Source organism: Prinia subflava, assembly GCF_021018805.1.
Source record: "Prinia subflava isolate CZ2003 ecotype Zambia chromosome W unlocalized genomic scaffold, Cam_Psub_1.2 scaffold_31_NEW, whole genome shotgun sequence".
Lineage (NCBI taxonomy): Eukaryota > Metazoa > Chordata > Aves > Passeriformes > Cisticolidae > Prinia > Prinia subflava.
In genome coordinates, this window is record NW_026960608.1 from 1388301 (window position 1) to 1413494 (window position 25194).

At 49.1% G+C, this 25194-nt stretch overlaps 1 protein-coding gene across 7 annotated transcripts in view; it reads left to right on the top strand.

Annotated features, from left to right (window-relative positions):
* Positions 1 to 1487: 1487 nt before the first annotated feature.
* The window catches only part of LOC134565009 (ectodysplasin-A-like), a 113942-nt gene continuing 90235 nt past the window's right edge, over positions 1488 to 25194 (top strand). For 4 of the 7 annotated variants that reach the window (XM_063424359.1, XM_063424361.1, XM_063424362.1 and 1 more), the window contains exon 1: positions 1490 to 1864. In XM_063424359.1, coding sequence (XP_063280429.1) covers positions 1598 to 1864 — 267 coding nt within the window. In that variant the 5' untranslated portion in view covers positions 1490 to 1597. Of the gene's footprint in view, positions 1865 to 25194 lie in introns of all 7 variants that reach the window. The other 3 variants (XM_063424364.1, XM_063424366.1, XM_063424365.1) reach the window with 2 other exon arrangements.

Here is a 25194-nt window from a genome sequence, read left to right on the forward strand (position 1 = left end):
GGGGTTGGCAGCACTTGATGCTTCCAGTTTTGCTCTTCCCAAATATTAGGGAAACATTTTCTTAAATTAAAACAGACTCTCATGGAATTTGATGTCTATGACACAGGATTTATAGGAAAAAAATCCTACTGCAGGAAAACAAAGCCAGGAAAGGCTGGAAAAGGTTGTCCTCCTCCCCAAAGGCAGGACAAGGCCACCATGGAATTCTTTATGGCTGTGATCTGTGGGATGAAGACCCCACAAATTCTCAGACAATGTGTTCCAGGACTTGGAAGGGTTTCTCCTGGAAGGGACAGCTTCGTGGGAAATTCACCCTGCCCCCAGGATCTGGGAGCACACACCTGGCACAGGACCACCCAGCTCTCGGAGCCCACCCAGGAGAGCTCACCAGGACCCATCCCAGGGATGTGCTGGTGACATTCCTTGGTGCTGGCCCTTCCTGGAGATCTGGGGATGACTGACATCTCCCAGCTCTGCTGACCTGCTCTGCATCATGTGATCCTCCAAAACCAGCTGGGATTCTCCTCTGCGGTGCCACCTCCTCTGCTGCTATTAACACCTCATATTTAATTCCTTTTTTCCTCTTACTTCTCCAAATCATATCCTGTTCTCTTCAAGTCACCTCTCCAGTTTGTTCAGAACATTTCTAATTTCTCAATTCAAATTTCCTGGTAGCCTGTGAGCATCACACAGCACCTTATTCATCTCATTATCCCTCCTGTTATCAGTTAAACCCCCGGACTGGGAATAGAACCAGCACAGGCTTTGCCAACTCTGTTAGATGAGCTTTAAGGTCCTTCCAAACCAAACCAGGTGTGATTCCATTCCATGGTTCCCTCTCCAAACCCACTCTTCTCCCTGGTTCACTCTTTCTCAGGCTATTTTCCAGGTTCCATTAGTTTGCAGCAGTGACAATCAACCTTTAGAAAGCTGGAGAAGGCAGTGACAGCTGCCCCAAAATACACACCCCTGGGCACCCCGTGCTCGACTGTGTACCCTGGAACAGCGGTGACAACGCTGCCCATGCCCGAGGATCGGTGGCGTTTGGTATCTGCTCCCAGGAAGCCTCTGCCGGCTGCGGAGACAGCGACTGGCGGGACTGCGGTCACCAGGACCGGGATCAGGTCCATCCATACTGGGATTGGGATCGGGATGGGGATGTCGACCAGGACTGGGACGAGGATCGGAGGCAGGAACGGGCCCTCCTGCACCTCACTGAGCACGGGCCCACGCATCACCGCACCTGCCCGTACCGGGACAGGGATCGGGATCGGGCCCGCAGCAGGGCGCGGCTCCAGCCCTGTCTGACTCCTCCCTTCTATTTTACATGGCCCCGCCCCACAGTGGCCCCGCCCCCAGTGTCCCCGCCGCTGCCCAGACCCCGCCCAGTCCCTGCCCCCCAGCCGGAGGCTGAGGCGGTGCTGCCCCGGCCGAGCCCCGCCCCTCCCTGCCAGACCCCGCCCCGCTGGCAGCTTGGTCTCGCCCCCAGGGCTGGACCCCGCCCCCTGGCGGGGCGCCCGTAGCCCGGCCGCGCAGCCCGCGGTGCCCGGCGCGCCCCGGGAGCAGCAGCGCTTGGGCCGTTCCGCCCGAGCGTACCATGGGCGCGGAGCGCAGGGCGGCGGCGGTTCCCCGCGGCTGCGCCTGCGGCGGCAGCTGGCGGCTCTTCCTTGGCTTCTTCGCGCTGTCGCTGGCGCTGCACGTCCTGACGCTGGGCTGTTACCTGGAGCTGCGCTCCGAGCTCCGCCGAGACCGCGGCTCGCAGCCCGCGGCCCCGCCGCGCCGGGACGGGATGGCGGCAGCGCCCGGAGCTCCGGCGGGGGGCCGCCCGGAGCGCGCGGCCGAGGGCGCGGAGCGGCGCCAGCAGGTGGGTCCGGCCGGGGGCGGGGGGACCGCGGGGACTCCGCGCTGCTCGGGGCCATCCCCGGCTCCATCCCCGCACTCGGGTGCCGCGCCCCGGGGCGCTTCGGAACGGCCCCTCGGGGGAGTTTGGTGGAAAAAGGGAGGAAAGCCCCGAACTCGCAGTGCGGGGATGAAGTGCGAGGGGAGCTCGCCTGGGTTGGGGGTGACGGGTTGTAGGGCCGCCTGTGTTCCACCTGCTGCTCTCCGTCTCCCTGTCGCGACAGACCCGCCGTGTGTCCCGACAGCCCGGCCTTGGCCCGGGGCAGCGGCTCTGCCCTGGCTCTTGCAGGGTCCCTCCGGGCGCGGGATGCTGCTGCCGGGGAGCCCCGCATGGCTCGGCTCCGCACCCGCCGTGCGCGCTGGGTCCGAGTCCCGCCCGGCCTCCGCTCGCTTCCCTCCCTACTCCTGCGCTGGGTTCGTGATTCCACTTCTCCCCCAGCCCAGGTGCATCATCTTTTGGGTGATGCCTCGGTGTCTCCCCCGCAGCAGCTCCTCGGCCTGTGCAGGACAGGTGGGCAGCAGCCTCCCGGTTATCCCCTCCGGTGTCCCCAGCCCCTTGGGGTGTCGCCTGTCTCGAGAGCCTCTGGGAGAGCCGGAGCAGAGCTGGGGCCTCCGCTCGCAAACTTAGCTCATTTTTTCCAGGCACGAAACCTCGCTGCGAGCAGGATAAGCTGAAGGAAGGAGTTTCCTCCTCTCCGAGCCTCCCGAGCGGATGGCCCGCTCCCCTTAGGTGCCGGGTGGCTTTGCCGCGGAGTCGCAGCGGGGTTTCGGGGGAGATGCCAAGCCCTGCCTTGGCACCCCGGCGGTCCTCGCTTTGCTGGTTATCAGTGTGTGGGGGGAAGGACAAAAATAGCTTTGATAAAGCGGCGAGTTTGGAACTCTTCCTCCCACTTGGCAGCGGGAGCCGTTCTGCCGCGCCGGCCTCGGCTGCCCCCGGGAAAGCCGGGCTTGCGCTTCCTTCGCTGCCTTCATCCCGCAGCTTCCCATAATAAATCCAAGTCCAGCGTTGAACCGGAGGGAAGCCGAGCTCCCGGGTCATCGTTCTGCGCTCTCCCCTCGCTGCCCCTCGAGCAGTGTCAACACAGAGTGAGCCGGAGCAGTTTGATGGAGCACTCTGATGTCGTGCTGGGATTCCTGGGTTGCCTTGGAATAGCGCACGGCTGGAGTGCCTTTCGTGTTATCGTGCTGGATCTGTTTAGTCTTTCGAGCTCTTCAGTGACTGTATGATGAAATACCAGGGCAAATACTTGAGGCATTCATAAATTACAGCGTTAGATAATTTGTCTCTGGATGCGGACAGAGCTCCGAGGGTCGCTCGCTGCAGCTGATGGGCTCCAGATAAGGTAATGCTATTTATTTATTTATTTATTCTACATGTGGCCTGTCAGGCTTGAGATGAAATATTCTTTGGGGCACACTGAAGCAGTTGGGTTGGAGAGAAAGCTTGCTGGTAGTAGGGACATGGGGAAGGAAGGCTGAGTGTCCCAAGTCGCTTGGGTTGGGAATGGCTGCCGTGACAACATGTGATTAATGGGATTTGTAGTGGTGCTGCTCATCCGTTTCTTGCTGATTTTTCTGCCTTCAGTCGATGTGCAACTAAAAGCAAGCACTTTGGGTGTCCTGGGGTGCTGTGAGTACATTCCTTCAGTGATTAAAGCAGTAAAATGAGGGGTTTGCAAACAGCTTTATTTAGAAAGTTACTGCCCATCTTCGGGGTATGTGTGGGGTTCCTGGCAGCTCTTCCAAGCTGCACTACTGATAAACCCAAAGTGTGATCCCATACATGTGATGTTTGCATAAACTGGGCTGAAATTACTAAATAATGCGTTCAAGAGATGTGATCAATGACATTTCTCTCCTGAAGACCATAGTCAGAGTCAGGGTTCATTTGGGGGGGACCAATGAGCACAGTGCTATGAGCCCTCAAATGTCCTTCAGCTGCTGAGGTGTCCTCAGTGAAGAGGCTGAGTGCTGTGTGTGTTGTGATTGTACAAACTGACTTAAACCCAAAAGATACTCTCCTTCCTGACTCTTTTTTCTTTACTTTTTAATTATTTTATTCCCCCACCTGACCTGAGGCAGGGGAAGAAGAGTGCGGGGGGAAGGATGGGGAGCAATGGTCAGTGCTGAGATTTTTGCTGAAACCTCACGTGGCCACGTGCCAGAAATGACCTCATGACGGGAGTGAGATTTGGCAGCTCGATAACGCCCCGCTTCCCTATCTCACAGGGTATCCAAGTATGTAACTCATTTGGGATAGAAGGGCAGATTTTCATGGCAGAGGTTGAGGCATTGTAGTTCCACATCTTTGTCCCAGAACCTACTGGGTGTTGCATCACCGCATTGGCTGTGAGATGAGTTTATTAGAGCTGCTTTAATTCATTGACTCTTCAGTGGCTTGGAGGTGTGAGAGAGGGTTTGGGAAGTGGTGGAGCCTTGGCTGATGGTATAAAATCTAAATAATCCATCTGGATGGGTGTGCTGTGGGATGGGAGAGGGATTCTGTCAGGCAGGCTCCACTCACGGAGATCCACATCAAGGCACTGTGTCCCTTTAGAGGATTTTGTGCCTAAATTAAATCATATTTTGCTGTCAAAAAATCATCCTTGCAATATTTGAGCTGTGCGGAGCATCATTCCTGTGCTTTTTCTTCAACCAAATCTGTGTCATGCCACGTTTCTGCCAAAACTTGTTTTTTGGCCAATGCTGGGTGAAATGTGTGCCCTGAGAGTGTCCCAAGATGGGAATAAAAACTGCCAAAACCTGGGAATGGGATCAAATACAGTCGGTTTTGTCAAACTAATTGTGGAGGTGCTTGCAGCTGGTGGGGGAGGGAGGGGAGGTGCTGAGTCATCAAAAAATGTGTTGAGCAGCAATTTGCTTACTGGCATTTCACCTTCCCGGTGCCAAGGTGTCTGATCTCAGTCTCCATTTCTCGACTTTTTAACAAGAGATGTTCCCACTTTGGAGCAGTGCCCACACTGGCATTCCTGACCTTGGTGATGCTTTCATAGAATCATGGAATAATTTGGGCTGGAAGGGACCTTAAAGCTCATCCAGTCCCACTCCCTGCCATGGGCAGGGACACCTTCCACTAGCCCAGGTTGCTCCAAGCCCTGTCCAACCTGGCCTTGGACACTTCCTGGGAATACAGGGGCAGCCACAGCTTCTCTGGGCAATCTGTGCCAGGACGTCAGCACCCTCACAGGGAGAAATTTCTTCCTTTCTTTTCTTTCACCAGTGTAAAATTGCAGTTATTTTCCCCTTTTTTTTTTTTTTTTTTTTTTTTTCAATTCTGGCTCCAAAGTAAGAGGCAGCTCTTGGTGTGATTGGCACAAAGGCTCTAAAGGTGTCAAAGCTGCTCCAGAGGCTTCTCCCACCCTGAGCATACCTGTAGCTCATCCATTTGTCTTCATCCCTGTGTCTGGTTCCTGCAACCCAGCTGAAACCTGCCACACGTGCTGAAAGCTTTGAGCAGAGCTCCTCTTAGAAATGCTTCTCCAGCCTCCTCTGGAAGCAGCCTCAGCACCGGTCCTGTGGGCTCAGACCTTTAAATCCCTCCTCAGGGCCTGTGTGTTGGGATTTCACAGCTCTGATCCCGGGTTGGGGAAAGGCTGGGTGTGTGCAGAGGGAAGATGGTGATTAGGGATGTGCCCCCACAGTGGGTTTTCCCTCAAATTCCACTTTGTGGTCCTGGTTGTAGCTGGAAGAAGCTCTCAGAGGGCAATAAAGAGAGCCTGCAGAGCTCTGTGGCACATGTCAGGCTCTGGTTTACCTTCATTCACAACTCGAATTATCATATTCCTGCTGCTGTGCCTATGAATATTCCATGCAAAGTCTGGCCTGAATCCAGAACTCCTCCTGTTGAAATGCTGCTGAGTGGCAGGAGCATGGCAGTGGCTGCAGGATGTGTTGCATCCTTTGGGAAATTAAATACAGTGTGCGTTCTTCTCGAGGGCTGGAAGTGCATCCTGCATTTCCTGTAGGGTGAATTCCTGGTGTGAGGGGAAACCTTTGGCTGTGTGGGAGCAGCCCAGCTGGTCCTTGGGAATTGTGCAATCACAGAAGGGTTTGGGGAGGAAGGGATCTCTCAAGGGCTATCAAGTCCAATCTCTCTGCCACAGGCAGGGACACCTTCAACTCAGTCAGGACCTTCACAAAGTCCTTATTCCCAGATTTATTGTGCTGGAAGGGTGCCTTTCCTTCTGCCCCTCTGGCCTCCTCCACAGCTGAGCTGGGGTTTCATTTCTGTTTTCTGCTCATTCCATGAAGGAGAAAAACTGTGACTTTGTTTGAGGACCAAGACATTTTATCAGCATTTTCTGAGTTCCTTGATGGAGAATGTTGTTGACAGAGTAAGTGTTTGACTGACCCGTGACCAAATTGCAGGGTTTTTCCACAATTTTTTGATGAGTTCCTTGGCAAATTCTTGAACTTGGCTTTTTAAGAGCATTCCAAAGTTATCATTCCCTTAACCCCAGAGTAAATAGTGCTGTATCAACCCCATATTATTTTAATCTTTTAAGATTATTTTTCTTACCACATAATAACATAAATCTTCCCTGCTCTCCCATACACATGTAGTGTCTTGTAATGCTAATTAAACTGCACACCAGCCTAATTTTGCTCTCAGACTAATCCAATATATTTTTCTTGACTGGAAGCCAAACCCTGAGAGCTTCAGAGCATGTGCTCTCATTCCAAGTCTTATTATATGTTAATGGCTTTATATTTTAATATCCTTCGACACTTGAGGAGGATGTTATTTTTAGAGGTGTCTGGCTGCAGAAGGTACCAGTCTGTGAGGGGTTTGGGGGATGTGAAGCACTGAGTAAACTCAATGCAGTAAGTGGGAAGTGTGTCCCTGAAGAGGTGTAATCTGTCAGGATCTATTGTGCACAAGCATGGAATTACAGAAAGATTTGATGTGATTTTACCGTGGTTAAGTGCCTTTATGGGACGGTTGCAGTGGTAAGTGCTCTCTCATTAAACTCTGGGTTTGTGTGCTAATGGTGCCAATGCCTGGATGCTACTACAGCAGGAATAATCACTCCCAGATGGGTGTGGATGGAAACGAGCTCTTTCCCTAATCCCAAATGAAATGCTGTTATAAGTGCAAAATCCTAATGTTGCAGGACCCCATTGATGGGGTGCCAGCCCTGCAACACCTTCCAAATGGAATTGCCAGCATCCTCCTAATTGGCTGCACCTCAGCTTTGGGGATGGAGCTGAGATACACTCCTTGGGGATGGCTCTTGCAGTAGAATCCCAGAATCTGCTGAATTGGAAGGATCCCATCAGGATTGGGATTTACTGCATGGCGTGGGGTTGAGTTGTGTGGCTTTGCAGCTGCAGGCATTGTGTAACGCGAGATGGCATCATGTGGTGAGGGTTTGTGTCCATGGGGAGGGTTTGTGTGGTGTGGGGATGGTCTGGGTTTCATGGTGTGAGGGTCCATGTCCATCGTGTGTGGGTTTATGTCCATGGGGAGGGTCTCTGTGTTCAGTGGTGTGAGGGTCCACGGGAAGGGTCCATGTTCTGTGGCTTTGCCGAGGTTGGAGCCACTGGCTTGGTGGCCTCGTGGCAGTGACTGTTGTGTGATGTGGCTTTGCCGCGGTGGATGGGGCAAGGGTTGTTTGTGCTGCATGGGGCAGTGGTCACTGCGTGGTGTGGCAGGACAGTGGCCACAATGGCTGGAAGCTGCTGGACGCTTCCAGGAAGGAGGAGGAGAGGACTGGGGAAGAGTTTGCCTCCTGCCAGAGCAGCCTCTTGCATGGCCCTTGGGAGCTCAGACCCCTCCTGGCTCCCCTCCTGGGCAGTGCCGGTGCCCCAGGGGTTAAATCCCATCTCTGTGTGACAACAGGGTTAAATCCCTGTGCCAGGCCAGTGGGGTGCTGTCCCTGAGTGCTGCCTTTGTCCTTTAATCCCTCTTTGCAATTCCTGTCACCTCTGGGCTTTCAGCCTCTCCCGAGACACAAAGAGGGGGAGACAGGGAAGGTGTTCCCTGAGCTGGTCCTGGAAGTCAAATCCACCTGGGAGCAGGTACAGGCTCTGTGGTTGTGAATTATCTGCAGGTGGGAGGGTTGGGGAGCTGCTGTCAGACAGACCCCATTGAGCTTCTTAATCCCAGAATGGTTTGGGTGGGAAGAGACCTTAAAGCTCATCCCATTCCATTCCCTGCCATGGGCAGGGACTCCTTCCACTATCCCAAATTGCTCCGGCCTGGTCTTGGACACTTCCAGGGATGGGGCAGCCACAGCTTCTCAGGGCATCTTCCCAGTTGTATTGATTTATTAAAATATGAATATCGATCTAATATCAATATCCAACTGTGACAGACAGAAAAACTCTCTAACAGGTAAAGTCAGAAAGTGTATGTTTATTGCGACCTGGGCAGCAGGTGGGATAGCTCCCTAATGCGCACTGCAAAGATTACAGGTAATTACAAAGCCTTTTGTTTACAAAAATGTTGAATACACAAAACACAAATGCATATTCATACCCCTGTCACTTCCTCTTCTCCACTTCGTATGCTAATTGACACAAAAGCTATTAAGCATGCGTAGTTTGTTCCCTGAAATGGGTCGGTGGTCCTTTTGTGAGGAGTGGTCACCAAAAGGAGGAAGTAAAATGAGTCTTCCTCATTCTAAACTTTCAACCTTTCCAATGCAGATGTCATTGATGAATCCTTGTGTCCTGTTTTCCAGGACTATTTCAATAGGTTTCTGGAAACAGGAGGTTTGCAATTGTCTTGCGTTAGTTTCTCTGTTTTTCATAATTGACAAGCAATGACTTATTAGATCTGGGGTAGCTTATCTTAAATCCGGTTTCTTTTAACCATCCTCTAACTTTTAACTGGTTTCAGCAAAGCTTATCTATTCATTTCAGCTAAATCAGCAACATCTGTTGTTAACTATTACCTTAGCTTTTCTCAGATCTTCAAAATTAGTGTCTCAGTATCTTCTCCCTTTTCCATTTCTTGTTTTAACTGGATAATACTGGCATTCCTTCCCAGAGAGTTGAGATGATTGGAGTGCTCTGTCCAGAAAAAAAAAATACAAATCTTTGAATGTCATTCTTATTTGATAATAATATTTATATTTGCTAAAAATAACTAAATCTTTGAATTCTTCCTTATATTTTCCGTTCCTTGAGGTGGCAGTGGCTTTCCCTGGGTTTCCCCGGGATGTGGGGCAGGCACTAATGGCCCTAAACAGACCTTTGTGATCCTTCCAGTCTTCCCCACGTACCAGGCTCAGTGAAATTAATCCAGGAAGTAATTTCAGAACAATCATTTCCTTCAACTTTGCAAACAAGTTGCTGAGCTACTGGTTCCCTTAATGAGCACTTTATTCTAATTTTCCCATGGGATAGGAAAATAGGATAAGGCATTTAAAGCTGGCAGCTGGAACTGTTGCCAACCCAAGAGGATGGAACAGTTCAGACTCAAAAATGAGGGGTTTATTTTAATTTTTTACTGCAGTTGCTGCTGTTACTGGGGCTGCAGGAAGGTTCTGCCTGGAAAACTTGAATTCTCATGTTTTCCCATAAAACATAACCTATGGCAGAAAAATGAGATCAGACAAGGAATCGCTGGATGTGCAGCTGATGAGGTGCATTTCGAGAGTAGGATGCAGAAAAGAGTTGGGGTTTCTATTGCAGCTGTTTGTATCTTTTGAGTGATAATTAACTCAATGAGTAGATGGCTGCCTTGGGGCTGTGGATGGGCTTGTTGGTGCTTGCTCTGTCTGTCTGGGGTGTTAACTCTTGCTGGGAAGTGAGGAGATCCCATCCAAAGGTGAGGGAAGCCCATCAGGAATTACCTCCTAGTGCCGTAAATTCTAGCAGATTTCTAAGGTCAAAAGAGGATTTTTTTTTCAGGGGGGGGGGCATGAAGGCAAAGTTTAAAGCTGGTAATTGTCCATTTTAAAGGAATATTAAATCTTATTTTGAGCAATATCTTTATTGCCAACTTGGGTTTTTCTCCTGTTGTTGACAAGAGTTGTTTTGTCTCAGAACATGGGTCCTGCAGATTCCTGAACTGTGCAGGACTTGATGGTGAAAGGACAAGGGATGATGGGTTTAAACTAAGAGGGTTGATTTAGATTGGATATTGGGAAAGATTTCTTCCCTGTGAGGGTGGTGAGGCCCTGGCACAGATTCTATGGCTATTCCACCCCTGGAAGTGTCCAAGGCTAGGGTGAATGGGGCTTGGAGCAACCTGGGATACTGGAAGGTGTCCCTGCCCATGGCAGGGGGTGGAATGGGATGGGCTTTAAGGTCCCTCCCCACCCAAACCATCCTGTTCTTCATTCTCTGGAAAGGGAATGTGTGCAGGAAAAGTCCTTGAACTGAAGGCTTCAGCTGAACCTTGGGAGCTCAGCACTAATCCTGGCTCAGCTGAGCTTGGCCTCTGTGTCTGGTGAGATGCTGAAACCAAGAGAAAAACTCAACCTTTTGCTGGTGGGGTGGATTTTGCTTAGGAGATGAGAGCATCCATGCTCAGCACCTGCAGGAATGCTGTCTGGTGTAATCCCTGGATCCCCTGGATGGAATCCAGCACTCCAGGCTCAGTCCAGTGCATCTTCCCTGTGTCCCCAGGAGCTGGTTCTTATTTCAGGCTCAGCACCAGCAGCAGAGGGGCAGGAGAATTTCCATGCCACTGCCAGGGATGCTGGGAGCTAGCACATTCCTAATAAAAGCAGGATTTGACCTCAAACACAGGTGTTCGGTGGGTCATTCACATGCCCCTGTATGGCTGCAGGGCTTGGACAATTTTAGATATGCTGTGTCGGTCTCCTGGTTGGGATGGAGCTGCAGGAGGAGCTCTGGGAAGTTGAGGTCTTCAAGTGTTAAATCCCAAATGCTGCTCCTGCAGGCTCAACTCTGATCCTGGTGTCTGGCGTGTGTTTCCAACAACAGCCTGGATTTGCCAAGGAAAATGACGCTGGATGCAGCAAAAGAGCTGTCAACTCTTTCCTCCCTATGCTGCCGGGCAGCTTTTCTCTTGCTTTCCGGAATAACTGGGCTGTTTGGAAGTGATATGGAATTTGGGGTTCTCAGTGATGCTTTCATTCCCTTCCCTCCATCCTCACCTCATTCCAGACAGCAGCACCTCACACGAGGGCTGTGGGGTCCCTCTGGAATACCATTGCTGAGGTGGGGGCTGAGGGCCACATTAAGCTGAGAATAACTCACGTTCTTCTCCTCTGGTACCTAAATGTTGGACCAGGGGAATTTTGGCTGGAATATTAAAGAACTTGTTCCTAAAGGAGTCTTTCCGAGCCCAGTTTTGTGCAGATGGGTTCAGGAGAAGACCCCCAGGGACCCCTGGACTGGTGTCCCCCCCCACTCACTGACCATGAGCTTCTCTGTTGGGTTCTTCTGACTCAAAGCTCTTTTTTTTCCCATCTCTGAAGATGCTGAAACCCCAATTTATAAATGATAATTTTGCTAATGAGGGTTCATAGTGTGTTTGGGGCAGCTACCCTTCAGTCAGATCCCTGTGAAGATCCCACGTGGCTTCAAGCTGGATCGGGTACTGAAGGAGTTAAAAATTTCTGCTGCTGGTGCACACGAGCAGTACCAGGTATCTCCCAGGGGATCCAAGTTTGCTTTCTGAAATCTGGCAAATAGCAAAAATTTTGATGTCTGTGAACAGCAATCACATCCCAAAGAGATGATGGCTGACAGGGAAGGGCTCCTGACATATTTACTGAACAATTTTCTTATCCTGAAGTGCTCAAAAAGACCAAACCTGGAGAACAATAGCAACAAAAACCCTACTGCAGGATTTGTCAGCAGATGCAGTTTGGAGATAACAAATAATTTTTGCTTTTTGTTTGACTCCTTGGCATTTAGGGGTTAATTGGACTGAGGCCAAGTGTGGTGAGATAGTGCCTGAATCAGAGTTTTAAAAACACTGGGATTGGAAGGGTTTTAACTTTTAACTTCTGTGAGGCTCTTAGAGGCTGGTAAAGAGATGAGTTAGAAACAACTAAAGGAAAACATTTGGATTGGGCAGTAAAAATTGACTTTGGAAGAGGCAGCTTTTCCTGAGACCCCCAAAAGTCATCTCAGCCCTCACCCCAGCTGGGCTTCCCCTTGTGCTGGGGCTGGATTGGTCTGAAGTATTATTAAATGGTAATAAATGGGAATAAAGGTTTCTGTGAGGGTGTTGTGTCACGTGTCCATCCACCAGTCCCTCTGTCCTGATTGTTGTGTGTGTTTGGAGAATGAAGCAAAACTGCATTTGTGAGAAACAGGGGGACTTTGACTAGAAAAATCAGGGATAAAGTTGTAATGTTGGTCCTGATTCAGCTGCTCCCTTTGATTTCACTCTGATATAGAAAGGCACTGGCCTGAAACTGGTCCAGAGGGGTGTCCAGGATGCTCTGTGAACTCTGGCATGAGGAATTCTGAGCAATAAAACTTTGGAAGTGCAGCCTTGGAGGGCTATTGTGGAAGGAAGGGCATAAGAAACATGACACTGGGATTGTGATTTCTGGCAGGAATGCTCTGCAATGGGGAAATTTCAGTTTGGTTTGTGTTGCTTACATGCCTTTATTCTTGCTGAAGGGCAAATGACGGTGTCAGCATTAAATGTGAGGAGCTAACATCTTCCCATGAAATATGCCCAATGTCTCCAGAACAGAGCTGGAGTTATTGCTGCTCCAGAAATCTGCCTTCCCTGGATTTTACTTTTGGTCTTACCCTGAAAAGGACCTGACTGAAATGTTCTTGCTGATAAAGAGGTTGATTGTGGAAGGAATTGTGCTCCGGGGAGAGGTCTGAGAGCAGGAGGAGCCATGGCTGCTGAGCTGGATGTCCCCGTGTCCTCTTTGGCCCTCAGGCTCTCGTGTCAGGACATGTCAGCCTGATGGGAGCCTGAGATGGAACAAAACCCAGGGCAGTTGCTTGGATGTTTGGGGGTTTTTTAAGCTGACTTCTCTGGATTTGAAGATCTTGAACTTCTGTGGGGAAAATTTATGGTGGTTTAGAGATGGAAGAGATTGGCCATGTTCTCTGTGATGCCCTGTTGGTCCCATGTCCCCGGCAGCTTCTGTTGTGGTGGCTTTTAGGTTGGTTGGTTCAGCTGGGCTTGGTGTAGCCAGGGCTGCATCCCACAGGGTGAGTGATTTAGGGAGCTCTGTTGACTGGGGTCCAGTGGAGATGTGTGTGGCAGCTGGAGCTGCAGGAGGATGAGGAGTCAATTTATCTTTACATCCAGTGAATTGTGCTGCTCGTTTTGGAGATTAGGAATTGCTTGTCGGGCTGGGCTGAGTTTGGGCCCCTTGTGGGTTTTTCCACCAAGATCTGCCAGGGTTGGTGTCCATGGAAAAGAGGAACCTGTCAGGCTGCTCAGGAGGTGCCGATTGCTGCATCTGCAGATCAGCAGGGTTGGGCTTTGGCCAAGAGGCTTTAAGGGACACCTTGCATGGAAAGGGTTGCCCAGCCCTGGCACAGGAGTGGTGGAATCCCCATCCCTGTAGCTGGATGTGGCACTTGGGGACATGGTCAATGGTGGCCTTGGCAGTGCTGGGGGAATGGTTGGACTCTGATCTCAGAGGGCTTTTCTCAGGCTTCTACTATCACTGCTCAGTGTTGACATGCTCAGATTGGAATCACTTGGATTATTTCATACAGGATCCTTGTTTCCTTCTTTCCCTCTGAAATCTCCACAGCAGAACCATTTGTACATAAATGAAGCAGAATTTTTGACCAGCTCTTGTGCACACCTGTGCACTCCCATTACCCACCAGGAAATTGCTGCTCAGAAATGCTGCTCCTAAAATATTTGCTGAGAAATGGTTTGGGAAAGCTAAAAAATATTCTTTTGAGATTTCTCACATGTTCAGTTGTGAATTAAGGCTGCACAAAAAGAGGTTCTTCAAGGAAATGAACTGTTCTTAGAAGCAGTGAGGTGGGCCAAGATGGGGCCACCCCCTTCCCATGGGCAGGAACACCTTCCACTATCATAGGTTGCTCCAGTCTGGCCTTGGACCTTTCCAGGGATGGGGCAACCACAACTTCTTCCATAAAATGATGGAAAACACTGGGCTGGAGGGGCTCTGGTGAATACAGGATTATTATATATATAGGATGATTTAATTTCTCTTTCAGTAGCTGTTTGCCATCGGGGGCTGGGGTGAAGGATGAGGATGGAGGGGATGAGGCAGCGAGTCCCTGCTCCAGCAAGGCAGGATTTCCAGTAGGAGAATGCCCTTGGAAGAGTGTTGTGTTTGTGCCCACAGCCATTAAACTCCATAATCTTGGTGTCTGTATCGACTTACAAATGAAAGCTTGCAGTAATTTGGAGCAGCATTTGAATTGTGAGTGGTAGTGATGATGCTGAGCTTGTCTTTTAATGCTGAGTTTAGAGGCTTTGAGGTTTGGATTTAAAAAAAACTTCAATGAAACCACAAAAAAGACATTGGAAGCATAGCTGAACAGGTGGAACAAATTTGTTAAATCTGTTATTGGGAAAACAGCAACTTGCTTTTAAGAAATAAATCAATCTGCAGCTCAGTGTTTCATAATGAGGAGTGGGATAGGAGAATCTAAAAATATCTCCAAATGACAGCTAATGTTCCAAAGGAACAGATCCAAACTAGAATATAATATTGTGGTTACAATAAGGATTTTAAAGTTCATTGAGATCCTTGCTGGGATGCAGATGGGACTTGAAGAGCCAGCATATTTCTGTTAGCCAGGTCCAGTTTTTATTTGCATAACTTGTTATATGTATTGCCGGTAGCTTGCAGAGCCCCTGGTCAGGATTGGGAAACCACAATGAGTTCATCCCCCTCTGCCTGCTGAGACAATATATTCCCCAAGAACTGGGAGGGAGGTGTCTCTAGCAACTGAAGCAAGTAATTATGTGCTTGAAAAGGCAGGAAAAAGCAGAGTTTTAACCCTCTGAACCTTTGTGTACCTGGGATCTTCTCACCAAGACCCATTTCAAGGATCTTTGTTCTTTGACTGCCTTTCTCCCATCTTTCCTCCTGTGGCATGAGCTTTAGCAACTAATTTTAATGAAGTCAAGGAGCTTTTCTAGGTGGAAAACGTGTCCTGGGTTTTCAGGAGATGAGGCATCTGTGCTGTTGTCTCTGTTATCATGGAACCACGGAATGATTTGTGTCAAAAGGGGCCTTAATGATCATCTCATTCCACCCCCTTTTCTGCTCCTTTCCTTAATTTCCCCTGCACTATTCAGGCAGCAGAGCCAGCTCTGCTTCCATTTTTCTTGGAAAGCGATTCCACAGCCTCATCCCTCTCTCAGCAGGTTCTTCCTAGCATTATTCCAGAGTTTCCCTTGCGCAGCAGAGCCTGGGTACTCTGTCACACCCAGCCAGGCCAGGCTGGGGCACTGCCATCACCTTTCATGCTCCATCATCCCTTTCTTTTGGGACTTACTGAGGGCTCCGGGGCACAGGGGGCTTCTTCCAGTGCTGCTGTGAAGTAGCTGCTCCTAACTAGCCAAATCCACATGGACAGCTGTTGCTCAGAGGGGAGTGGGTAAGTGCATCCATAAAGTTTGGGATTTGTGCCAGAGAGAGCGCAGCCGGTGCATGGCCATCGCTCTCTGGGAGCCCTTGGCACTTAAACCTGGGGGAACAAACGCAAAACCTCTCCAACTTCCAGATTCTGGTTGAGGGAAGAATCAAGGTGTTGTGGAATTGTAAATGAAAATGCCAGTTTTTCACAGCTGGATGTTCCCATGCACTGGGACCAGAGTTGCTCAGGGTCAGGGATTGTGTGTGATGGCACAGCTTTGTTTTGGGGGCAAAGAAGGCTTACCTGAAACTGCTTTAGGCTGGATTTTAGGAAAAAATTCTTTCCCCAGAGGGTGTTTTGGCACTGAACAGGTTCCCCAGGGAATGGTCATGGCCTCAAGGCTGCCAGAGCTCCAGGAGCGTTTGGACAACGCTCTCAGGCACGGGGTGGGATTATTGGGGTGTCTGTGCAGGGCCCGGAACTGGACTGATGATCTTTGTGAATCCCTTCCAACTCAGGGTATTCCATGATACTGATTTCAGTGATGGGCAGGTTGCAGTGGCAGTGCCACTGCCCTCTTCTGTAGCAGGCTGAGATGCCCTCGGGGTGACAAAGGCTGGTGCTGCTGGTGCCTTTGCCATGGTCAGTGTTGGTGTTTGGCTGGGTCCAACCAAATCATTGGGGCTGCCATTTTCCTTTGGAAGCATTTCTGAGTCCGGGGATGTTTTTCCATGACTGGGATTCCCTAAGTGCATTGTAACATCACTTTCTGCCCCAAACCTCAGCTCAGATTCAAGGACTTATTTTTCACCTTGCAACTGTCACCATCCCCAGCTTGGTCATTGTGCTGGGATCTGGATGGACCCATGGGTTTGGAAACTCCTCCTGTTGCTTTAGTGCTGAGAGGGGCTCATGTGGTGCTGATTTGGGAAGCCCTGCTCCCCATGTGCTCCCGTGGTTTGGGAGAGCTGGCATGTGATGCCTGGGATCCCCACTCTGACCACGATGGCCCCTCTGGCCAAGAGCCATCCAGAGTGGCCGGGAGGCAGGGATTTGGCACCTATGGGTGCTGCTGGAGGTGCTAAAGCTTTTGGGAGGTGCCAGGGTCTCACTCTGGCCACACCGACAGTGATTTTTTAAGGCTGAGGGGTTGGTGGAGCCTTTGTGTTTCTGCTTTGAAGCCTTGGCTTGAAAGTGTTGTAATGAGATTTTATGATGTATTCTGGCAAGGCCTGGTTATTTTGTGTGTGGATTTATTGTCTAATGAATTGAGTGATTTTGAAATGTTTTGTGCAACGCTTTTTTGGAAAGGACGTTGTATTTTGTTTATGGGACGTGTGAGTTTTAATGAAACTTTATTTAGCTTTTAGCAAGAATAATCTTTATTCAACAAATAGTGCAAATAAATCTTTAATTGAACAAATATGTGCCAACTTTCAAACACAGTAACAATGACATGAAACAAGGAAACTTTGGAACAATATACAACTTTAAACATAGTATTAAAAAAAAAAAACCCAAACAAAAAAACAAACCAAATGCAAAACCCCTAACAAAGCAGATTTTGGGCTGTGTAGAAGAGCATGGTTATGTGGGACCTGCCAAGCTGGAGAGAGCAGAGCAAGAAATGTGGTGCCTGGTGGCTTTCCAGGGGTGCCCAGGGATCGAGGTGCCCCCCATGCCGGAGTTTGGGAGTGGGAGCTGGTGGATGTGCCTGAGCTGTGGGAGCAGATGTGGGATCTTTCCTTGTATGTCCCAGTCCTTCCTGAGCTGCCTTCCCAGTGGGGCATCCCCAGCCCCAAGGAGGGATGGGGGGCACCCAAGGCTTGAGGATTTGCCTCTTCCAGCCCCACGTTGTCTTCAGGCTCTTGGAGGGCACCCGAGGGGCTCTGAGCTCTGTGTTGCTGCAATGTCCTGTGTGAGCTGCCTGGGAAATGGGATGAGCATTCCCTGCTCCTCTTTATTCCTTCCTGGGCTTGGCTGCTGCCACTTCGGTTGCAAATGGTGATTCCCATCCCCTGCACTGCATGTAGCTGGAAATCCCTGAAAAACTCTCAAATCCAGCATGAAAGGGTTTGAAATGAGGGGAAGAAACCCTCAGCATTTGTTTCATTTCACTTTTTGGAGTATTAGTCTTTAGGGAAGATGGGCAGAGTCCCCTTTCTGCTTATTTCCTTATTAATCTGATCCTACTGGATTTCCTTCCTTGTTCCAAGTATGGAATGTTCCTTTTATATCCCTGGAAGTGTTTCAGGCCAGGTTGGACAGGACTTGGACCAACCTGGTCTGGTGGAATGTGTCCCTGCCCATGACAAGGGGTGGAACTGGATGGGCTTTAAGGCCCCTTCCAACTCAAACCATTCCAGGATTCTTTGCAAATAATTATCCTAAAGTATGCGTTATAAATGCCAATCCACTTTGCCAATTGAAATATAATTTGGTTTATTAAAAAAATAGAATTACAGAATTTCAGTAAAACCAACAAGCGGAGTTAGGGTGACGATAACCCAGGGATCGGCAAAGGGTGAACCGGAAAGCAGCCTCTATCGCACTGCAGTCCCCCAGTGTTCACGAATTGGCCCCATTTGGGGTCCAGGCTTTATACATTTTATTTTGCCCCTCGCACAAGATTTCCCCACAGTTCTTTGTCCCCTTGGAATAGTTATTCGAATGCATTGGTCTGCTGAATGGGGTCTCCTATGGGAGGGAGAAGTGTCAATTTCGGTCCTCCGGTGAGTGAATGGAAGATAAAATTTTTAATGGACAGATGTTCTCCTCCAGTGATCAGCAAGATGGTGAAGCTCTGATGACTCTGCTGCCTTTGGGAGGAGAACTGATTGCTTATCTTAATGTGTCCTCCTTTCTGATGCCAATGACGGTGCCTGGGTTCCCGATATTTCATTGTCTCCTCCTAAATGGTGGTTTCTGGGTGGTGCCTGCCTCAGAATTCATCAATTCTGTGGCTGGCTGGAACTAAGGTTACATTCCACATAACATATTTACAGTTTGTATTTATGATTTAATGTGGAATTGCATTTTATGGAAATGGTTTGCTCTCGTTCACCCCTGGAAAATGTATGGTTTATCCCAAGTCTGTACCCTCCCTGCAGTATCGTGTATCTGTAACCTCTGGCTGGAGAATGTTACCGTGCCCACCTTGAACCTCTGTGTTAAGAGTGCAAACGCAAGGGGCTCGCCCTCTTTGCCCCTCTTCCCCCTGGAGGTCTCGAGACGCTCCCCTTCCCTCTCCCCCCTTCCCCCTCTCTCCTTCCCTTCCCCCTCTCCCGCAGGATCATGCTCCCTGCCTGGAGTGAGACTTTGAATAAACCCTCATCCCATCAGCACCTCCGCAGCCGTCTGAAGTCTCTTTGCCTGCCAGCACGGGAACACCTGCGACCCTAGGACCCGGGGGTCTCCCGGGGGACCCTCCCCGGGGACCCCCTAAAATTTAAACTACAACAATTTAACATACTATAATCCATAAGAACACAAATTAACATACCATATTTACCACATATGGAAGGAGTTTAGTACTGAAGATGCTCATACAGCCACTGCTTTTCCCTGGAATTTCCTATATTGATGACAAAATTACTTGGCAGGAAGAGACCAAGCTCTGCATTTAAGTGACTTCCCTACATCTTCAAACTCCAGGAATATCAGGAATACAAACCCTGATATTTCTTCTTTCTCTGGGAAGAGCATTTTTAGCCCTTCATTGCCCTTTTTCAGCCCCTGGAATTGGAACCAAAGAGCTTTTCTTCGAAAAGTGAGCCGTGGAATTGGGTGCTAGTGGAAACTAATAATCGCTGAATGGAAAATTCCTTCTCAGCTATGTTTTGCTATTCTCTTTTTTAGCTCCAACCTACCAGACCTCTCTAGGGCTGCCCACACTTTTTCAGGAAGGATAAATGAGGCTTATGTTTCCAGAATGGGAGATGGAGGTATCTCACCCCTCCATGCACCCTTGACTTGATCTGACCCAACCTTCTCCAGACCTTTGAGTGATCCTAGAAGGGCCCAGTGCTGCTCTGTGCACCCACCTCACCTTCAAAGACCCCCTATTTCCTTGGATTTGGCCTCATTTTCTGTTTCAGACAATCACAGGATCATTCAGGTTGGAGAAGCCCTCTGAAATCATTGAGTCCAACCCTTCCCCAGCACTGCCAAGGTCACCACTAGACCACATCCCCAAGTGCCACATCCACATGGCTTTTAAACCCCTCTGGGGATGGAGACTCCACCCCTGTGCCAGGGCTGGACAACCTTTTCCATAAGAATTTTTCCCTAATATCCAACTAAACCTGCTTTGGCACAGCTTGAGGCCATTCCCTCTCATCCTGTCCCTGTTCTCTGGGAGCAGAGCCTGACCCCTCCCAGTTGCCCCCTCCTGTCAGGGAGTTGTGCAGAGCCAGAAGGTCCCCCCGAGCCTCCTTTTCTCCAGGCTGAGCTCCCTCCACTGCTCCTGCTGCTCCAGACTCTTTCTCAGCTCTGTTCCCTACTCTGGACACAGGAAAACCCCTGAAGAACAGCAAGAGATGGTTGGGTTGTGGAGTTTCACCCCATTCATAAATGGGAAGGTGTTTGCGCTGAGGAGCCTCCATGGCCAAAGTGGCAGAGTTGGCTGAACCAACATTTTCCCGTTGGATCTCCTGAGCATGGCCCTGAGCCACCACCTCCAGCCAGAGCTTTGTCTAAAGCTCTCTGAGCTCTTCTGGCCTTTCAAACAGAGCCAAAAGCCCAACTGTGGAGAGAAACACCTGCCTGTGCTTTGTTTTGAAATCCATATTAAATCAGGAGATCAAGGAGTCACTGTCCATGTAGAGGGATGGAGGAAAGCCATTGATGTGCCAGATGTGTGGTTGGAACATCTGTGGTTGGAGGTGCTCTGACCAGGATTTGTCTGCTGAGGAAAGCAGGGAGGTGGTGCCTGAAGGGGCTGCGAGTGGTGGTCTCTCTGTGGTAAATCCATCTTTTTCCTTAGGTAGGACATGGCTTGAATCCATAGAACATCCAGGGATGGTGTTAAGGATAAACTCGTTGGATTCATGATTGATTTTTTAACTACTTCAATTCCCAGTTAGTGGGGGGGGATAATTCCCTGTAGGAGCAAACTGAGCATCAAAGCTGTTTGTCCTTGCTGAGCTGGGCTCCAGACACTCCCAGTGTCCAGCAGAAAGTGGGATGGGGACTATAATGTTGGGAGCTGTCAGTATGGAGATGTTCCACATCCTCATCTCTGGATGAGCCCAAAGGAAAGGGACATTCCTCAGGCTGCGGCTGTGTCCCATGAGGATCAAGGGGACAATTGCATCTGGCATTGGGACTGGTGTCTTTCCAAAAGGCAGGAGGGAAGGAGCACTGGCAGGATCTTGGTGCTTGGCCAGTTTGGTGATGGATCCCAGTTAAGGATGGTGAGGTCCAGAACACAGACCATGTTGTTCACATTCCCTGTGAGGAAAAGCTTTCCCTTGCACTCGCTGTCCACACTTCCATTCCTTTCCAGAGCTCCCCATCCCTCCCCAGTTGTGGCTGCAGCCATCCCCCTGCAGGGTGAGGGCTCAGAGCTGCCCCTTGGGTGGGAGGTCATTCCCACATCCCTGTGGGATGTGCAGGTGTCTGTGTGCCACAGCTGCCAAACTTTTTTCCCTGGGATAGACCAGGATCCCGTGAAGCCTTGGCTGCCTCGGCTGCTGGAATTCCTGTCAGTGGATCACCTGCTCCTGATTGGAAGTGATAAGTCCTCTCTGTCTCCATGTCAGCAGTCTATCAGGCCCACAAGTGTGTTGGCAGGAAACCTTCCTCTCTCCCAGGCTCTTGGATCACAAGGGGAGGATCAACCAGATGTCCTCAAAATCCTGTGTATCCTGAGGCTGACATGCAGCTGACAGGGAAAACTTCACTCCCTGTCCACGGAATCTCTCCCAGGTTTTGTAAAGACAGAACCATTTCAGATCTCTCCATCCCTCCTGCCTCTCCTTGGTTGATGTTGAGCTCCAACCTCTTTTGGGGTGGTCAAAATGGAACCTTGTGGAAGACCAGAAAGGTGCTGAGCTTCTCCTGCAGGGACTGCAAGGAATGTGTCTGACACTTCAACTGGTTTTCCCTGTGGATTTAAGGAAGGGGGTCAGGACAGCAGGGCTTGAAGGATATCAATAATTCAACCAAAGAAGTAATTTATTTGCACCAAGTTTGGCATTTAAATGCTCATGGATAAGCAGGAATAATGTGTAGGATTCGTGGTACCTGTTTAAAATAGCTCTGTTGAAGCCCCAAACCAGACATGGAGTGTTTGGATTTCTGACCATCCTCTTGCTCCAGGATCTTCCTTTGGAAATAATGCAATATTCTGTGCCAGCAGCTCGTGCTGCCCCAAAGATCCTCCTGTTTTTAGGATGCAGACTTTGGTCTCAACCTGGGAGTCAGAGCACGCACTTGAACAGCATCTTAATGAGCTTATGGTTGAGAGCTATTTATTATCTGTTAGAACAGGCCTTTTATTCCACTGGCAGCCTAATTTGCATGGTTTGTTGTAATTAACACCATAAAATGTTTAAAGAAAAGTACAGAGAGAAATTAAATTTATAGGCATTGAATTCAATACCATCAGAATAAACCTTTGATTTGTTTTTTCCTTTGGAAAGAAAGTGATTCACTCAAATTAAATTTAGGAAAAGCTCTCAACTTGGAAGGAGGGATTTAATAAAAAAAAGGCATCCCAAATTGCCAGAGAAGCTCAGGGGTAAGCTGGGATTTCACTTGGACAAGGCTGCTGAAGGGAAATTCAACTGTTTTGGGTGGGAGAGGTGTCCCAAAATCCTGCGTCAGCCGCTGCTGGCTGCACATGTGCAGACAGGATGGTGCCTTTGCTGTCTATCTGTTCCATTTTTTCATGCTCTGGCAACTATTTTGGGGGCACTGAGGGGTTGGGATGGAGGCATATTGGTGGCAGTGTTCCCTGGAATTGTCCAAGGCTGGGTTGGACAAGGTTTTGGAGCAACCTGGGATAATGGAAGGTGGAGAAGGAGTGGAACAAGATGAGCTTCAAGGTCCCTTCCAACCCAAGCCATTCCAGGATTATTCTATGATAATTTGGAAAATCAACCTGAGACTATTCTGTGGATGAAGGGGTTGGGAACTGTGCTGTGTCCTAGCCATTCCTGAGGGGTTGGAGGCATTTTCCAGGGGCTCCAGTGGCAGTACATCCCCTCCTGCTGCAGAGCACGCAAGGTGGCTCTGGAAAAGTCTTTTAGGGCACTAAAAGTGGTGTCACCATGTCCACCTCCAAATGAAGTCATCAAACTTTGGCCACTTCTGCTCTGATTTATGCAGCAAGCATTATACAAAATTATATTGTGAACAAATGGTTTGCATATTGTTTGCAATTTTGGGTTTAGTGTTATGGCTGGGATTTGTATAGTCAGAACTAATTTGTAGCGTCTGGGACCAAGGCTTGGAGTGGTGCAGGAATTGGGATTGAGCTGCTGGAGATATTAGTGGGGGGGAGACCGTGTTCCCTGGGGTCAGGGCTGCTGGGATTTATGGCCTGTGGGTTCTCGGGAGCTGATCCAGCAGGAATTCTGGTACCCAGAAGATAAACAGGGAGAGTTTAGCACATCTGTTCCTCTCCCTGGATCTTTGAGGTGCCGATTTGGGATTTGGAGGGTTATCCACAGGTTCATGCTCTGCATCCCAAGGGATTTGTCAAAAATTTCTGCAGTGAGACATTGCTGTAGAGGATATTCCCCAACAGGTTGGGTTTTGAAGCTTTAAAAGGTCAAAAAAGGTCTGTCCCAAAGGTCTGTAGCATGAAGATTGGGGTAATGATGGAGCACATTGAAAGTTTCAGGTCTTTGCCAGCTCCAGGGCAGTTTGATAAACTTATAGTGGCTTTCCCACCTTAATTTCCTACTGAAATCCTTCCTGGATCAGGGTGAAAACCACCACTGAGTGTGGCCGAGTTTCTCAGGTATCGTGGGCATGATATGCTCACGGATACGATTTGAGCTATTCCAAACTAGGCCGAACTAGGCCTCAGGCCTGGGCCTACTAGGCCGCAGACGTTCAGCATACGTAGTAGCAGATAAACTTATCTGCTACTAGGAATGTGTTAAGGTATGGACACTTACAGCATGGAAGTAATGGCACTAAATCTCCATAGCTACCTTAACCCTAGATTGTTTACATACTTCTGTATGTCCACTGCCTATCACAGTGCACCTGCTAAATGTAAACGACTCACTCTGTATATAACCCGCCATCTGGAGGAATAAAGCGGAGTACGTGCTTGAAACCATACTGGTTGGTCTCATGTAGCTCTAGCCCCCGGTCTTTCCAGAGCTCGGCTTCAACTGAGGACCTGTGTCTGTAGAGGCCATGGAAAACCTGAGGTAAGTGAACTAAAAGCAACTTCTTAAAAGAAATATAGCTGGCATGCATCGACACCTCGAGGAGCAGTGCTGGAAATTACATTTTCTTGACCAGGTCATGCACAAACTAAGATTAGTTAATTAATTACTGTTGCTGCAGCAAGGAGTTCTCCATGTTGATTTATTCTCTCTTTTTGAGCATTTTTATTTTTACCTCTGGCTCCTATTGCTCCATTTGTTGCTTCTCACTCTTTCCCAACTAAACCTCTAAAAGTTCAAGGATCCATGAGGTTTGCATCTCTTGTAGGTCTATTTTTTTCTCTATATGATTATTTGAATTGGTTTGCCAGGAGAAATCCAACCCTTCATCCACTGGGTGCTGCAGGTTCTGAGCATTGGCTCTACAGAAAATAAGAATTAATTTAGTATGAGTTGTTTGACTTTGGGATAAACTGGGAAGAAGGAGCATCTTGCTGTGCCAGCACCTGCTAAGAGCACACTTTGCTGGTTTAGGAGGGATTTGTCATGCCCAAACTGGAGGTTCTGAAGCAGGAATAAAGCTTTTCCCCCTCTTTTCTTGGTTTCTTTGTAGTGTAAAGGGCCAGGTAGGGCCCTCTGCTGGGGTTTGCAGTGTTAATCAGTGATTAACAAAAGGAAAGTTGTGAAATTAGGGAGGACACAATTTAATGCCTACAGTTTGATAATTGTGTGGTTTAGGGTTTTTTCATTTCAGATTAGAGGGTTTTGGTAACATGATAAGCTGCTATTATACGTTGGAGGCACAGGACTTGAATTTGAAATTTGTTTTTTCTAGCACTGTTTTTTAAGAACAGATTCTCCTTGTATTTACTGTCAGTTCCTCTGGCTTCTCTTTTTCTTTGGAAATGATGCATTGGGAATGATGTTGTTGGGATTTGGGAGGATTGGAGTGAGGTTTTTTGGCTCAGGCAATGGAGACTGAATTTTTGGCTTGCTATCCCTGGTCAGATGATGTGCCCTGTGACAAAGGTGACCCCAAATGGGTTCCTTTCACTCCAAGCCATCCTGTGATTGTAGGATTCTATGTCTCCACATCAAACCCCGGGGGAGCAGCTCAGCCTGGGAGCGTGTCTGGGCAAGGACAGGAGGGAAACGGGGATCAGAGCTGCTATTAAAGGGATTATTCCCAACATTATTCATCAGCCAGGCTTGAGTGATGGCCTCAGATCTGGCTGTGTTTGTGTTTGGGGTGTTGTGTGTGTTGCTGATGGGAAAGTGGAGCCTTGCTCTGGAGGGGAACTGGTTTCGTACCAGTTTTGGGGAAGTGTTGGTAAGAAGCTACTGTTTATATTTACATTTATATTTATATATTATGTACATGCATTGGGTTTTTGGGGTAGGGGCACTGTCTATCCTTAGCCCATGGACATCTCCATGGACACAGAGCCAC